The 16,330-nt window shown below is 43.5% G+C and overlaps 1 protein-coding gene across 1 annotated transcript in view; it reads left to right on the top strand.

The window, feature by feature from the left end:
* plxna2 (plexin A2) overlaps window positions 1-16,330 on the top strand; it is a 179,012-nt gene that overhangs the window by 142,371 nt on the left and 20,311 nt on the right. Inside the window, exons 19-23 of the mRNA XM_068733107.1 lie at window positions 2,258-2,497; window positions 3,108-3,251; window positions 3,762-3,996; window positions 6,093-6,235; window positions 7,449-7,717. Coding sequence (XP_068589208.1) covers window positions 2,258-2,497; window positions 3,108-3,251; window positions 3,762-3,996; window positions 6,093-6,235; window positions 7,449-7,717 — 1,031 coding nt within the window. The remainder of the gene's footprint in view (window positions 1-2,257; window positions 2,498-3,107; window positions 3,252-3,761; window positions 3,997-6,092; window positions 6,236-7,448; window positions 7,718-16,330) is intronic.

The following is a 16,330-nucleotide window of genomic DNA, read 5'->3' as shown; positions in this document are numbered from 1 at the left end:
AGATACTTCTGACTTGCAGTGAAGTGTGTCCACAGAACTTAAACTCGATGTTTGGCAGGAGTCGCTCCCATGTGTTTGTCACGCGCTGCTGCTGTTGCTTGTCAAGTGTGATTCTAAAGAAAAATGTCACAAGATGAGGAAAAGCCACTACTTCTGTACAGACTGGTACAAGTGTGTTGGAGTATGTGTTGCTGTAACAGTTGTAATGTTTGAAGCCGGTTTCTTTCATCCAGGATTTTACTGGAAAGGGAAATTGAACTACTAGTTATTTAGATCCTATCCTACCATATGTTCAGGTCAATTTTCAAGCTAAAGCTAAGCTAATCTAATAAACATATTTAAAAGAAAGAAGGACATTTTCTGGGAAACTTCGGCCAAATTGTTTTCAAATTTAGTTTCTTGAAGCCTGATGGGAAAGATTTCACAAATATTATGATAACAATATTTTATATATATATATATTCCTTTGTAATTGCACTTCTAGCAGCTACACTCAGTATTCAAATACATATTTTGTTTTCATATTTGTGAGTGTTGAATGTAGAAACCTAAAAAGCAGTTTGTCCCAATTCAAAGTCTTTTGGTCCCAAATATAGTCACTAATTCTGTTCAGATCTTACGCCAAACAGTATTTACTTTTGACAGGCCCAAACATTGTGGTAGTGATTAGCTTAAGGGAGCCACGATTCCTCCAGCAGCTGGAAGAGCCCGAGTGATGAGACTTCAGGTGTAATAAAGTATTTTAAGGCTCTTCCTGCCAAACGTTTTCCATGGGGTTGAGGTTGATATCCTTCATTGAAATTCACAATATTTTATCCAGACTTCCTCTTGAATTGCAACTGTTCATTTCCCTTTCCCATTTTTGTTTTATTTAGGTGGTACTTGTGGTACTTTTACCTCCTGGAGTCCCTTATATAGTGTTGAAATTATTTAAAGCCCAGAATCTGTACCATAGGCACTTCAAATGACACTCCAACATAAAACTGTTTATGTGATGGCATACTGGGAGACATCTAAAAAAAAAAAGCCACCATTATTTAACCAGAGTTGTCTTTTCAATGTCATTCAGAATCCCCTGACTAAAAAAGCTACGGTATGAGGAAAGGCTCTGATTAGTGGCTTAACATTTTCCATGTTTCCTGATATTTAATGGGCCAAACAAGTAATGGATTAATTGAGAAAATCATAGATGATTAAAATAATCATTAGTTGCAGCCTAAAGTCATACACATGTGATGTATGTGTGCACACAGTGTACCCTTTTCCATTCGATGCTGTGCGTATTGAAAGCACTCTGAAGTCCATATCCAAGAGCAAAGTAAGAAAGTAAGTAAGGAGACTAACACTCCTTCCACCTCAACACTCCCACTCCCTCAACTGGCCTTGCACCATGCTGGCAAAATACAATCAGGTGTAGCCCACACAGAATCGGTTTGCATTGATCTCCCTGGATTGCTCCGTAGCAGCAGACAACAGGTAGGAGGCGTGGTACTCGCTAGTATTCACCAGCTTTGATGATATTTACCTCTAATTAAGTTTCTTCCCCAGAGAGAGAGAGAGAGAGAGAGAGAGAGAGAGAGAGAGAGCTGAGAGGGAGTGAAAGGAGATAAAAAAAAAAAAACCTCTCTGAACAGAGTGCTGTGCAGCAATCAATCCTCTCTCCCCTTCCCTCTAGACCTGAGCTGGGGAGGATGGATGGAAGACAGGTCTCTCATCTGGGAAAACTGGAGAGAAGTAATAAAAGAGCCATACCTCAACCTCCACCCGAGGAGACTAAGGAGCAATGCCTCCATCCTTTGTGCTTGTTGTCCTCCAGTGTTTCTCAGCGAAGCAGTAGCAGCAGTTTATTTCCGATTTTACGGAGGCTTCCTCTCCAGTAAAGATGAATTTAATTTAACAGACAATAAATCTTTTGGGGATTTTATATGCCAATTATTAGGTTGCTGAGCTCCCTGCAGGGTTCGTGCTGATACCAATGTGTTTCAGTTAAGATCAGGTTAAAACAAACAGAAGGCTTTACAACAGATCAGCTTAAATCTTGGTGGGTTTTTTTTTTTATTTCGTAGCCAGAGAAAAAGAAAAACAAACATCTTGGCTGTACCGAACTGTCTAAATTTATCCTGGATGACTGAATCTCATTTCTTGTTTCATTTCAGGGTGTTCTTAGCACGTGTAGACTGTTTGAGTGCAACATATGCCCAGTACCATCTTAAAAAGTGGATTTCTTTCTCTCTCTGTCTTTATTCATTCTCCCTAGGTGTGTAAAGTATTGAACACCACCAGTATGAGCTGCCTCGCTCCCTCGCTGATGGCAGAGTACAGTCCAGGTTTGGACACAGTAAAGCACGCAGACGAGTTTGGGTTCATCTTCAACAACGTCCAGGCGCTGCTGGTCTACAACAACACCAACCTCCTCTACTACCCAAACCCTTACTTTGAGCCCCTCAGCACTAATGGAGTCCTGGAGCAAAAACCAGGCTCACCCATCATTCTCAAGGTACAGGAACCACTGATTAGTATTTAAATCTACAGATCGTTTACTGGCTCAACCCACACCGCAACTTCTGGTTGTGAGAAGGGAAGCCAATGTGCCTTAAGCTTGCATGCTTTCTACTGGCTATGAAGGTCAACTATGACCCTACTTCTCACTTAATTTATTACCTCAGTAAACATTGTAAATATATTGAAGTCTTCTTCAATACAGAATGACGTTATTTCGTAGATTATGTCCACAATCGCAGTGTTTCTGGGCAAAACACAGACACCTCTTCTTGCTCAATCTTTGTTTCTCAGGATGTCAGTTTTTCTCATTATATTGGTTGTAAGAAGCCTTGTACCTGACTCTGAATTGATTGAGGAATATACTTCATTTCATGATTGCCAGCTGTCCCCATTTGCCGCCACTGTGAAATATATCACCTTGTTTGATCTCAGTATGGAGTCAAATTTGGCCGCAGCTGTGCCCAAACCTAGGGATGTTATTCACAGTGTTTTAAGGGAATATATTGGCTTTGTGGGTTTTTTTTAAATTGTCTTCATTCCCAACATGTGTTTTTGTGTTCCTCTCCCAATTCCACACCCCTGTGTCCATCTCCGCATGCCCACAGGGTAGAAACCTGGTCCCCCCAGCATCAGGAGGGGTGAAGCTTAACTACACCGTGCTGATCGGAGAGACTCCCTGCTCTGTCACTGTGTCTGAGAGCCAGCTGCTCTGTGAGCCGCCCAACCTCACCGGACAATACAAAGTCATGGTCAGTATGGAAAATGGGCTGTGTGTTTGTTAGTGTCTATTTCATAACTTCCTCTTCCACTCTATTTCCGTCAATCCCCGAATTTGCGGGTTCCTTCCTCATAATAGCTGGCCTCTAAACTTCATTATTCATGCTCTCATCATTGTTCATTCAACTGAAGAAAAAGAGGTCAAAGGGAGACCAGCATGAGTGTGCTCTAGCTGTCAAAAGGCTCGGCCAGAATCCATGGCAATTATTTTTAGTTGTCTGTTCGCTTATTGAGTGCAAGCCCCAGACTATTTCCTCTCAATGTCAGCATGTAGGTGTGTTTGCACTCAGTATCAATTTCAGCTGCCAATATTTACTTATGTTTTTTGCAGGAATTCGGAGACTTGGCTGATGCATTGCTGTGTATCAGTTATGTCGATTTTAAGACTAGTAATCAGATAATTTTTTTAACACCATGCGTCTTCCTCTGTGAGATTAATGGCCATGTGCACGTCCATTATGTATTTGTGTTTCTCTTCGCAGGTTCAGGTAGGTGGTCTCCACGTCTCTCCTGGTGCCGTCCACATCATGTCTGACAGCCTGCTGACCCTTCCGGCCATTGTCAGCATTGCCGCCGGCGGAGGCCTCCTCCTCATCATCGTCATCCTCGTCCTCATCGCCTACAAGCGAAAGTCGCGCGAAAATGACCTCACCCTGAAGCGCTTGCAGATGCAAATGGACAACCTGGAGTCACGAGTTGCCCTAGAGTGCAAAGAAGGTAATTATTTAGAATAGTATAAGAGTCAGCGGTCAGACCAAGTGCAGCGCTGTGTAACAACCTACTGTTAGACTATAGATTGTAGGGGGCGATTATGGGTCTGCTTTGATCCATTTGCAGCCAGTAATTTTAGAGGCTACTCCATCACCCATTTGGCTGAATGGGGCTGATGAATGCATTTCACTTGGGCAGACTGTAATCACATAACAGGCATAATTTGTGCCTATAGTACAGAAAGTAAATTACTGGTAGTCTGTGTGTTAAATAATGCAGTAGAAATTTCTCTAAATCTGGGTCAGTGAATCATCCTGGTTATATATCGCAACACTTATTTTAAGTCGGTTAACCCTGCATGCGGCCCCGTCTTGTAGTGAGTTCTTACTTCTTTCTAGTTTGCATGCTGGATACAGATTCGCACACAAACTGACACGTGAATAGAGTGTTTCTCGTTAGTGTTAACCCAACCACTGCCCAGAGAGAGAGCCACGCCAGGCTTAACCGGAGGGGGTAATTCCACATTTATCTTTGTATGCAATGTGTGTGTGTGTGTCTTTACACCTGTGCGTTATGTGAACAAATGAATGTCGTTAAGCGACAGTGACATCGCGACGGTTTTGAACACGCAGCGGCTTTGATACACACTCCTCGCCCGCGGCTCAGGGTAAAGAGAGGGCAAAGTTGTCCGTCTGACCTTTTGACTTTTCAAGTCACTGCACTGGGTGGTCACACAGATAACTACAGGTTGACCCCGAGCCATCACTCCCGAGTAGCAGTTCACAAAGAGCGCTCTATATGTTGCAGCATTCAGTTTTATATGAATGCTTTCAAATATACACTGCTGATTTGCCCCTGATGTCATCAACTGGGGTCATTATAGCCAATCACTGAGCCCCGTGGTTACACTCGTCTTTTCAATGCATCTTTTGTCATCCGATCATCCCAAAAACACAATAACTTTTTGTGCTACAAGATTGGATCTTGCACGCTTTGGGATACGATCAGCCATACAACATGCCGAGGTGGCCTGACTCGCATTGAGTTTCGGACCTCGGTGAGGTGTGCACAGCATGTGCGCACAATCCTCGCAATGTGTGGACACACGTACGCGACAGCTGAGTTTTGATCGGACGCATCCGATCACAAAAAGCCGCAATGAAAAGACAAGTGCAACCACTGCCTGAGATGACAAAACTGAGGTGTGTGAATTGTTATGTTTGAGAGTGTTAAGGGGGATTTCATCAGCCAGACATTATATATCTCCTCCAGCCACCCCTGATCGGCTCTCCCAATGTTATTATGCAGTGAAAAAAAGAAACATCCTATTGCAGCAAACTTCAAGGATGGTCCAGACTGATAGACAGACAGGCAAACAGGGGGAATCAGTCACACACAGGCAGCCTTGGGAAAGGAAAGATTAATGTTTTAACCATTAGCAGTGGCCAGGAGTGTAATGCCCCTGCAGGGTGGATTTAGATGGGTACCTGGGTTCCTCCTTATGAGTATACACTCTCCATGTGTGCCTGTAAGCCCATGTGTTGGTGTGTAAACCCAGGAGCCGCAGGGGGCCAGGGGCCAGGACGTAAGGGCTCAGACTGGTTGGAGATGGCGTCGTAGGGGACTGCTGCTGCTCCTGTGATAGGCTGCAGACAGGGAGCCTCCCCAAGGGCGGCGAAGCAGAGCAACAGAGCAACAGAGCCGTGGGCCTGAACAGGAGTCAGTCAGGATGGAGCCAATTAACTAGTGCTCACCTGCAGCCTCACACTGAGATGACACACACTCTTTGGGGCCTTAGCTACAGCCAATTTACTGGCTGGTAGATAAAATCGAGTGAGAAAGCGAAGCGTGTGTTTGAGAGGGAGAGTGAGAGTGAGGTCTGTGTTTTTTAAGGGAGAGATGTGAAATATTGAGTTTCTCTGACATGAAGACTATCTTGGGCTTTAACTGTCAGCTTCGTGATAACGGCAGTAAACACTTTGAATATGAGAAGGATTCACATATTTCTTCCCCGGGGATTAAAGAACGGTTTTATTCTCATGCTGGATGTCTCAAGTATTTCCTCCAACTCGTCTCTCTTTCTTCTCTCCCTTCCCTCCCAGCCTTTGCAGAGCTGCAGACAGACATCAATGAGCTGACCAGTGACCTGGACAGAGCTGGTATCCCCCATCTGGACTACAGGACGTACGCCATGAGGGTCCTCTTCCCCGGCATAGAGGATCATCCTGTCCTCAGAGAACTGGAGGTAACGGGAGAAAGACGGGAGGGCAAGAAAGAGAGATATCAGAAAGAAGATGACTGAGACAACTAGGCAGCAAATGCATGAAGAAAGGGCAAGAGAAAGTCAAACTGAGGTGAAAAGAGAGATATGGAGAGAGGAGTAGATTGTGTCTGCCCTCACCGCTCTCTCTGCAGGGTAAGCTCCATAAGCGGGAAAAGTGCTTGAGGGGAAAAGGATACCAGTGTGCCACTTATCCTTTCTACCCTCTGGTCTCACAAACGTACACACATATAGCCAACTATGCTGGGCAGCACACACATATATACATCTTACATGCAAGCTCCCTCATGGAAAACAGGGTCCCAGCACATGGCTATTTCATCCACCAGTGGCTGCAGTATGAGGGGTAATGAACTGAATAATTCCCTATCCTCAAGCAGGACTGTGGGGTTCTCCATTGGGAGGAAAAACTGGCTGGTTAACACTTTTTCGCTCCTCTTCATGGGGCCAGAGGGGTGCTGGGAAATTAGTTTTATTTTATGTGGAACACAGTCCAGAGGATGAAAATATTCATCCTGATAGAGGTCCACCATTTGATTTGTTGATTGTGTGTGATGCAGGATGATAGTGGTTTACCGGGAACACGTTGCATGGTTAGGTAGAGGGATGGCGGTTCAGATCAGACTAGCCTTGTGTGGTCGAGATCAAAGTGTCACTTCTTACTACAGTGACGTTCAGTGAGCCGCATAAGCTTGTGACAAGTTTCTTTTATTAGTTGTTTTTTTTTTTCCAAAAAGACCCATTTTTTGATTCTCAAACTTTTGAAAACCAGCAACGTGCGCTCAAACAAAGAAAGTGAGTTTTGTCCCTTTGGGTTGGTGTTACTCAGGCAAGTTATTTGACATTTGAGTTGAAAGTGAAACGGCAGCTAACTCAGTGTACAATGCCTTTTAACAGACTCGGGTCAATAATTGATTAAGATCTTCTCAGTTACTCACCATGAGTAGGAACTTCTGTCTGCCTTGAGTGAAACATGAGTGAGGATTTTGGTGCCTTTGAAAAATAATCTTTATTTTCTGTGAGACAAGGTCACGATGAAAGTTGAAGAGCAACAATCCTTTTCAAAACACATTCAGCTCATCGCTGTTCAAGTTATTACTGGACATTTGTTATTCAAATTAGTGCTGGAATCTCATTAGCACTAACACGCATTATTCCCCCTCCCTCTTCTGTCCAGGTGTCAGGGAATGGCCAGCTGAATGTGGAGAAGGCCCTGAAGCTGTTCGGACAGCTCATCAACAACAAGGTGTTCCTGCTCACCTTCATCCGAACACTGGAGATGCAGCGCTCGTTCTCCATGAGGGACCGTGGCAACGTGGCCTCACTTATCATGACGGCCCTGCAGGGGCGACTGGAGTACGCCACCGACGTCCTCAAACACCTGCTGTCGGACCTCATCGACCGCAACCTGGAGAGCAAGAACCACCCCAAACTGCTGCTGCGCAGGTAACGCAGCACACGAAGATGTCCCGTCGCACAGGGATCACACAGCTCACGGTTCGGAGCGCATGTTGGTTTTGAGTGAGCGATTAGGTTGGCACAATCCCGCCAATATCGAATTGACGATATCTGATGAGCCAAAATAAGCCGATACAGGTCGATTTTGTTGTTTTCTTGTTATAGCAAGAAAACAACAAAATCTTTTTTGTTCCCAGCCTTCCCTAAAAAAGTTTTCCACCACCTCAAGATCAGCGTAAACCATCAAAAATTCAAAAACCTTTTTACTTCAGTTGACAAAGAAAACTAATTTGATTGACATTAATGTTCCTCTTTTGACTTTTGATTGATTAAAAAGTAGAAAGAGAAGTGAATTAACATAAATTAATACAAACAAACAACATCATCATATTCCGAGGAATCCCATAATCCTCAGTAACACTGTATGCTCTTCAAAACAGTTTCAGTTGTTTGATTTGATTAGTTCCAGGAATGAGAACTTAATGTATCACTGAATATCGGTAAATATGTGATCGTGTTCTCCGAGGATAGTTTTGCAGTCCTAATTTAAAAACATGTAAAGAAGCACAAGGCTGTAGGAGGATGTAGATGCATATAGACAGATGGATGGGGATTCATTTGGAGCTGTATGTTCTTCTCTCTTGTTCTTGTGGGTGGATGCATTCTGATTTTCCCCAGTGTTCCTCCGTCGACGCTTCACAGAATAAGGCTCGTAATGAGTGCTAACGGTACATCTACAGTATACTGAGATAAACGGCAAGCACTCTTCGCATCATGAGAAACATCTTGATTCTCTGCATAATTCCGTATTCTCTCTCGCGCGCTCTGTCCCTCCCCTGCTCTCTCTCAATGCCAATGTCAGTCTCACTTATCCTCCAGGCTCGGGGTCCTTATAAAACATTCAGAAACAGTTCGATGTAACTTTCTTCTCGTTTTTTTTCCCTCTGTCTCTCCAGTGTACTTTGTTTTCCGGGGGATTTAGGGTGATGTGCTGAAACTTTAAATACCTGCCAAGTCCTTGTCCAAGTGTCCTCAGCTGCTTTGGTGGCTCTGTAGGCATAGAACGGGTTAAAGGACTCACAATAGTCGGCTGAAAAGGGGGACAGGATGTTTTAGGCACAGTTCTGTGAACAGTCTCTCTGAAAGCTTGACTGCTCTGGACATGATTTTGATTATGTTTGCATGACTAATATGCAGAGACAAAGAGAGCAGGCAGCCGCTGTACTTTCAAACAACACCTTCCTTCTCATGTTAATGTTCCCTTAGTCTCTCTATTTGAAAACCCGCCCATTAGTAGTCAGAGTAAATAATCGCTCGGTGGAAAAGACCACGAAGCAAACAGAGAATGAGGCTGAAAAGACAGAGAAGTGGACTAAAGCGACGCAGCATGAAATGGACCTGGATTAAGCTGTGAGTTTCTCATGACAGCAGGGCCCCACGTCACTTTGACGTTGTCACCATCCTCTCTCATTAGGAACACAGTGGTACGTAATCCTCGGGTCCTGCCGTTGCAGCCTGGAGGCTAAATGTCCCGTAGTTTTTACAATTCACAAATTTTGTATCCCTTTTTTTATTTTTTAAGGGATTATCGATTTGACATGGCTCTTTGCTGTTGTTGTCCTCCTCGTTGGCTTTTTAGAAAAAAAGCCGACAGTCAAGCCGGCGTGCTGATTGTACACACATGAACACACACACACACACACACACACACACACACACACACACAGGTGTCTGCAATCGCAGTCAAATTAAGCACGTCTCAAAGCAGTAATTGTGTTTGTGCAGGTCACGGAGAGAGGCTGTTGGCCTCTGATTTGTTGCAATTTCGCGTTTATCTTTTCCGTCAGCCCTTTTCCTCTTTCAGCTGTTCCCGTTGGGGGTCGCCACAGCGGATCTTCTATTTCTCTGAAGTCGGTAATCCGGTTTGGAAATCAGATTTTTATGCCGGATGCCCTTCCAGACTGGTTAGCTAAAGTAGGGGTCACTCTGAATGTTGTTCTAAATGAATTATTAGTAAGCTTACAGTCCCTGCTGGGCCGAGTTCACATGGCTATAGGAGAGCGCCAACATACAGGAAGAACCTTGAGGTCAGCCAACCCTCTTCCTGTTCTCATTTATATTACAGTGGGTTGAGTCGTATCAAAGAACTTAGCTTTCCTTTGCTCCTCAGCTGTCATTGAATGCGTGTCTCTAGAGGGGACTATGCCCACAAGCTAGCATGTCAGACCTTTTAAGAGAAAGCCATAATCTCACAAGTATTACAGACGAAGATGCAAAAATAGTTCCATCTGTCATGGTGTGTTAGCATGTTATCCACACGATCCCTCAGTGACCTGCAGTAGTAAACCATGTTTAATGTGTTGTGTAGTTTGGGTCCAAGAGGTTGTTTATTAAAAGATAAGACTTGCAATATTCTATATGTCCGTGGCCCCAAACACATTTGTTCTTTCTAAAGACTTTAATATATCAAAACAGCTCATGAACAAATACTTTCATGAAAAAAAACAAAAATAGACTAAATAACTTCCTAAAACAGCGGGGAGCTGTACCTTTTAGCAAAGAGCAAATGTATTCTTTTGGCTGCAGATTTGATTTTCTTGTGACTATTTGCAGCAGCAGGGAGGTGAATGTGGGTGTTGACTCTAAGTAAACTCTGTTAGTGTAGGTGATTTGGGGTCAACTATAGATTTCTATGGAACAAGCAAATGAATATTAGGTTTTGGCTACACGGGCAATACATGTTAGTAAGATAAATGAATTGTTGTTTTTGGCTTTCTTTTGGTGCTTTATGGGAATAGATGTCTAGAATATTACCAGACTTTTTCCTTACAGACACAATCCCTTCTTTATCTTTTCTTTACATTTAGATGGCAATGGGATTCAAACACGCTTTCATTCTCAAATTAATGGACAGGTATTTTGATACAAGGACTGACTGCAACCTGGTAACATCTTGAAAGCTTTACAGTACGCAGGGTTTAGAGTATATGCTGTATAATGTATATGTGCACACGGTGCGGAGGGAAGCTATGGCAGAGCAGCAGCGTGGTGCAATGTGGTTTCTCCAGCGAAGCAAAGCGCCCTTAATTATTTAGCTCCGTTCAGTGCGGTGAGAAGATGGACTGGGATGCCGTCACTAGCCACAGCACAAAGGGAAAGCAGAGGACAAGAATGAAGACGAGAGGAAAACATGAGGGGAAGAGTTGAGAATGTGGAAAAGCCAGAGCAGAGGAGGAGTATTAGAACCGATGACAGAATTACAGTTCAACAACTAGTGAACATATAATTCAGCAAATTAAACGGAGGTTCTGAATGCTTTCCACGGAGTGTTTTCCAAGTTTCTTGGCCGGTACGTTGAAGATGCTGCATGTAAACTCTTGATTAGCATTAGCACTGCGTCTCTGTCTGCCTCTCAACACCTCTGTATGCCTCCAACATGCCCCTTATCTGTATTCCTCTCACACGTCTCTCACATGGGCAGGTTATGTCCTAATAATATTGTTTTAATATATTAGCGTTTACAGTTGGAAGATGTACCGATTGTACTAACTACACTTTATTGAGGATGGCGATATTAGATTGACTTATATCAGTCTGCCGTTGCTACACTCTTCTTGTAATATAGAGTCCTAACTATAGATATGGGCTATAATCATTTGAGATTTGTAATAAAAAAGTAATGAGGAATGTGGCTTTCTCACCTAGTTTGCAGGGCTAAAGGTAGATTGAATAAAATGGCTGGTAAAAATAACATCCCTCTTCTTCACTTATCTTAAGTGTCCGTCAAGATCAGATACATTTTCTGACAGTAGATTTGACTTAGTAGCACCTAATATGCTTACGGTAGGTCATATTTATTTATATATATATATATATATATATATATATATATATATATATATGCGTTTCACAGGCTTCATGACATTTCTTTCTCCTGAAAGAAGTTGAATGGAAAGTGTCCCTCTCCATCCCCCAGTATAGCAGACAGAGTGCAGGGACAGAGGGGTTGTTTAGTCAAACATGTTAGTCCAGTCTGACTCATTAATCATTTATCTGACTGAGATTTGTGCAAGTTAGTATCTTTAGCCGAAAATATTAGCAGCCTCCGCGGGGCGCAGCTGCGCCGCTCTCCCTCTGCAACGTGGCCGCCAGAGCTGAATGACACCAACCGGGTCTGTCCCCACTTCTGAGAAATTAACAAAGTCGCCAGTCGTATATAATAGAACGAAAATGAATGCGTGTGAAAAGCCTCTTGGCATATTAAGCAGGATGGAAGTAGTTAACCGCATAGTAGTTACTGGGACTACAATAAGTGCAGCAGACCTTGGCTCGCGTCGTTGGCTGAGTGTAACCGGTCGGCTTGATGTTTTTTAATGCCGGAGAAGAAGTCTGTAATATGTTATGTTGAAGTTGGTCTGTGGCGCATACTCTTTTTCCTATTATGCTCATCCATAAGTGCCAGATCCCATTTCACCATCCATCCCACCAGCCTAGTGAAAACAAATTCTGGCATGTACCGTGTCTTGCCTTTTTGCAGCGGAGATATAATATCCCCAGTCAGTTAAGTTCGTTTGAAGGGTGCACTCATGCTCTTCTGAGGCGTGTTTCTCAGAAGAAACTCTCGTCTCTTTGGTATTTAACGATTTGTGATGCCTTCCTCTTTCTTTGTCTTGATAGGGATACGTTTTTAGCTCGCAGACACTCACGTTCTCCTAAAAGCTTTTTGAAAGCAACATCTAAGCTTTGACAATGTGTTTGATTTTCTCAATCTCCGGAGCGCTAAGTGGAACTGATGCTGCGGCTCATGGTGTTGGATTGTATTCCGCTACATTGGTGAAATATGTTCTCGCGCTCGTTTTTCTCTCGGTGCCCTACCTCTCCATTGCTCATCCCAACCTTCCTCGTGTCTGTTGTCATTTCACAGTCAGTCTTTCATCCCGTCCATTATTACTGAAACTGTTCTGGTGCATGATGACCCCCGCCACACCGGAACATTCTTTAATAGCAAGCCACTTCTTTTTCAAGCTCTATTCTCTATTCGCTCCATCTTCTTCCTACATCTTCAACATTCAAGTTCGCTCTCTTTACCCAGTTTCCTTCTCTTCTTTATAATGCTTTTTTAATGGAATCACAGAACATTGCCTCTATCACCTTGAGACTTTTCAATCTTGTATTATTTTTCTCCTCAGCATTTTTGTAATGAGATTTCCGCCCATGCAGAGCAATGGAGTACAGAGTTATTAAGAGTGGGAGTATTGTGTTTGGCATTAGTTTCATTGAAAGACATTCCACAGCCTGCTAATAAAGCCCACCCCACCCCCCCAACGCCTCCACCCCTCCACCCGAGCTGCCATTAGGAGACCAGAAATGGGAGGGGGAATGTGAGGCCCTTCTTAAACACTATGTGGGATAATGAAATCCTGATGTTCATTAATGAAACTCAATTAATAGATAGAAGGAAGTGGAGGCAGATGAGGAGGAGGACAAGAAGGAAAGGAGAAGGAGGAGAACAAAGTGCCCCCCCCCCCAACATTGAAAAGGAGAGATATTAAGGGGGAGTCAGCACAGCCCCCACAAAAAAAAAAAAAGGCTTTATTTGACTTCCTTCTTCGGGACTTGCTGAGCTTATTAAAATGCTTAATAGGTTCCATTAACTTCTAACACACTCAAGTCTCATACAAGCTGGGAGGGGCGCATGGTAAGCATGGGGAAGAGAGGTGAATTCTCATAAAAGAAGGAGGGCAATTACAGAGGGATTTGGGGTATTGTCCAACAAAAAAAAAAAAAAGAAGAAGAAGATCCACAATATATCGAGGTTTATTCGGCATCCTCAAATACATCCTCAGGCACTCGAATTAATTTTTTTTGTTGTGCTGCATTGTCAAGGTTCAGTTTGTGAATTCTGTATGTGTATATCTTTATCTATCCATGTATACTCCCACCTGTGTGTTTGTTTATGTCAGAATGACAAAGAGGGGAAAAGCACAGACCTTGTATTTGTGCCACCAAAGAGGATGTCGACCCGTCACACACACACACACACACACACACACACACACACACACAAGAGCGTGCGCTTCTTCTACAGCTCCTCAGCAATGTTTACTCCCTCATCCTGTAGCTGAAACTGAGGGAAACTAATATCTACATCCCCCCCCCCCCCCCCCCCCCCCCCTCCCCGCTGGCACGTCGCATTTCAAATAGGCTGTCACCCAGCTCTCCATCCTCTCGACGAGCTGCCAGTAGACCGGCCGCTCGTCACATTCTCAGAGGAATAGCCTCCTGGCATGGGAGACAACATCACAACTCTTGCCACGCGTCATTCAAAAGAAAAACGTAACCTCTGCTCCGCTGTCCTGCTACTGTAGGAGACTTCTGTATTTGCAAGTGAGAGAGAGAGAGAAGAAGTCTCGCTCTATCTCAATTTAATGAGACAGGAAGAATGATTGACACTTTCTCTTGTCTCAGTGACTCAAATCGTAGCTGTTGTAACCTCCCCTGACTCAGACAATCCTTCAGGGACTTCTGTTTCGGTTCCAGACTCTTGCTTATTGCCCTCGAACACGACTTCACGCAATTATCTCCATAATGGTCATAATTTCTCTTTCGGTCCATTTAGAGCCTGAATAGGTATAATCATCCCTGGCACTATTTAGCTCTGAGGAGACGAAAGCCTTCCAGCCTGCCTTAATACCTGGCTGCTTCGATTCCTGCTAATCCCCTGTTCAGCACTGCTGTAAGGCCCTTTATCATATACACCAGAGTAATCACAGTGATTTCCTGCTACAGAAGGTCATTTTTTATTTATTTTTCCAATGCATTGCCATTTGAATTGGTAACACATGTACAACTGGAGGGATATTTGCTGCCAGGTGACAATCAAATGCAGTCACACTCAGTCATTTATGTGGCACTTTAACATGGCATCTTGACTTGTGATTAGTGTGTGTAGACACTGCCGTGGGGAGTGGGGCGCTAAGGCTGTTTTTTCTGTAGGCTTACAGTTGAACTGCATAGGATATATATATATATATATATATATATATATATATATATATATATATATATATATATATATATATATATATGTATATATATATATATATATATATATATATATATATATATATATATATATATATATATATATATATGTGTGTGTGAACCTGCCCTGTGTGAATGTGCATCGGTAGATCCTCTCTCGTCCGCTGTATGAACTGTATCCTCACTGTCCAGCATTATAAATAATAGTAACCTGCTTATGGTCATCCATACACCACCACACTGTCTCTTTCTCCCCTTGCAGTTGTCATGCATTAGCTCCTTGTTGTTGACTTTGTAGTTGCCGTAGCTGCTTTGACATACAGTAAAAAATCTGGGTTTTCTCAGCCAATGCGGCGCGTTTTTTGCGCTGTGTAAAAACAACTTGGAGAACATCCGGACCAACGCCAACGCACGAGGTTGCTGTAATTTATTGATGCCAGGTAGGAACTGGCTGTTCACTAATGTTGGATGTTAAGTACTGATAAACTCACGGATAAAACAATATTCTGTGTTCTTAATCTGCGATTTACAGAATATGAGTTAACAAAGCAAACATTGCCAGAATAATCAAATGTTTGTTAGAAAATGATGTACCCCAACAGCTGCACAGTACTTACGCTTTCTACAAACACAGGGGGGACCCTGAAGCTTATTGCAAAATTTTGTTAATAACCATTAAACATAAATGATTTTGGCCATTCAAATTAAAGTAAAACATGAATATCGAGCATCATTTAGTACGACGTTATTATATAGACTGACTTTCTCTCAGTACCCCCAACTCTGACTGACTTCCAGCGTAGATGGTAGCAGCATTGCTAGTGCTAGCCCGAAGTATTGCCAGCGATGATGGTGTGTGGACCAAAAGCGGGCCGGTAAAATGAATTTCCAATCCAAAGCAGTTTGGTTATTGGTGTCAAACGAGGAACGCAAAAGAGCAAGCTTGAGCTTGTTGTTGCTATTCACCTCAGGTGCTTGTACACACGAGCTGCACAGAACTAACCCTTTCATCTGTGCTTCATGCTAGTTAACCGTTCCCACCTGGCTGTTTGGTGTTCTGCCTTACTTATTTTTTTTATTTTTAAATTCAACCTCTGTTTCTCTACTGTTCCATGTTGGTGCTAATGAGGCAGAGGAAGGTGGGGGGGTGGGGGGGTGTTTGTCTAGCATTCAGATAAAAAAAGATATGAGCAGGAATCAAAAACGAGGTACACACACACACACACACACACACACACACACACACACAGTCCTCTCATGTGCTCTGCGGTAGAAACAGTCGAGAGGTCATTGCACACTTGTGTGTTTTCATGCCCAATCAAGCCCAGCAGCAAGCTGTAGCTCCGTGTGTGATTGACTGGGAAGGGAGGCGAGGTAGGGGAGGGTGGAAGAGAGGGACATGAGAGGGGAAGAGAGGAGATCGTTTTGGCTGTGATCAGGCGTTACCTGGCTGTGACAGCACTCGTCTCTCTCAACAGCTGAGGCTTGTCGCAGCTGCTGATGTCCCGCCGTGTTTAACCACACGTGAATACACACGCACACTCACACACACACACA

This window comes from Cebidichthys violaceus, unplaced genomic scaffold (genome assembly GCF_023349555.1).
Source record: "Cebidichthys violaceus isolate CVI_PGR_0920_01 unplaced genomic scaffold, fCebVio1.0.p SCAF_6, whole genome shotgun sequence".
Classification (NCBI taxonomy): Eukaryota; Metazoa; Chordata; class Actinopteri; order Perciformes; family Stichaeidae; genus Cebidichthys; species Cebidichthys violaceus.
This window is presented reverse-complemented; position numbering and strand designations above follow the sequence as displayed.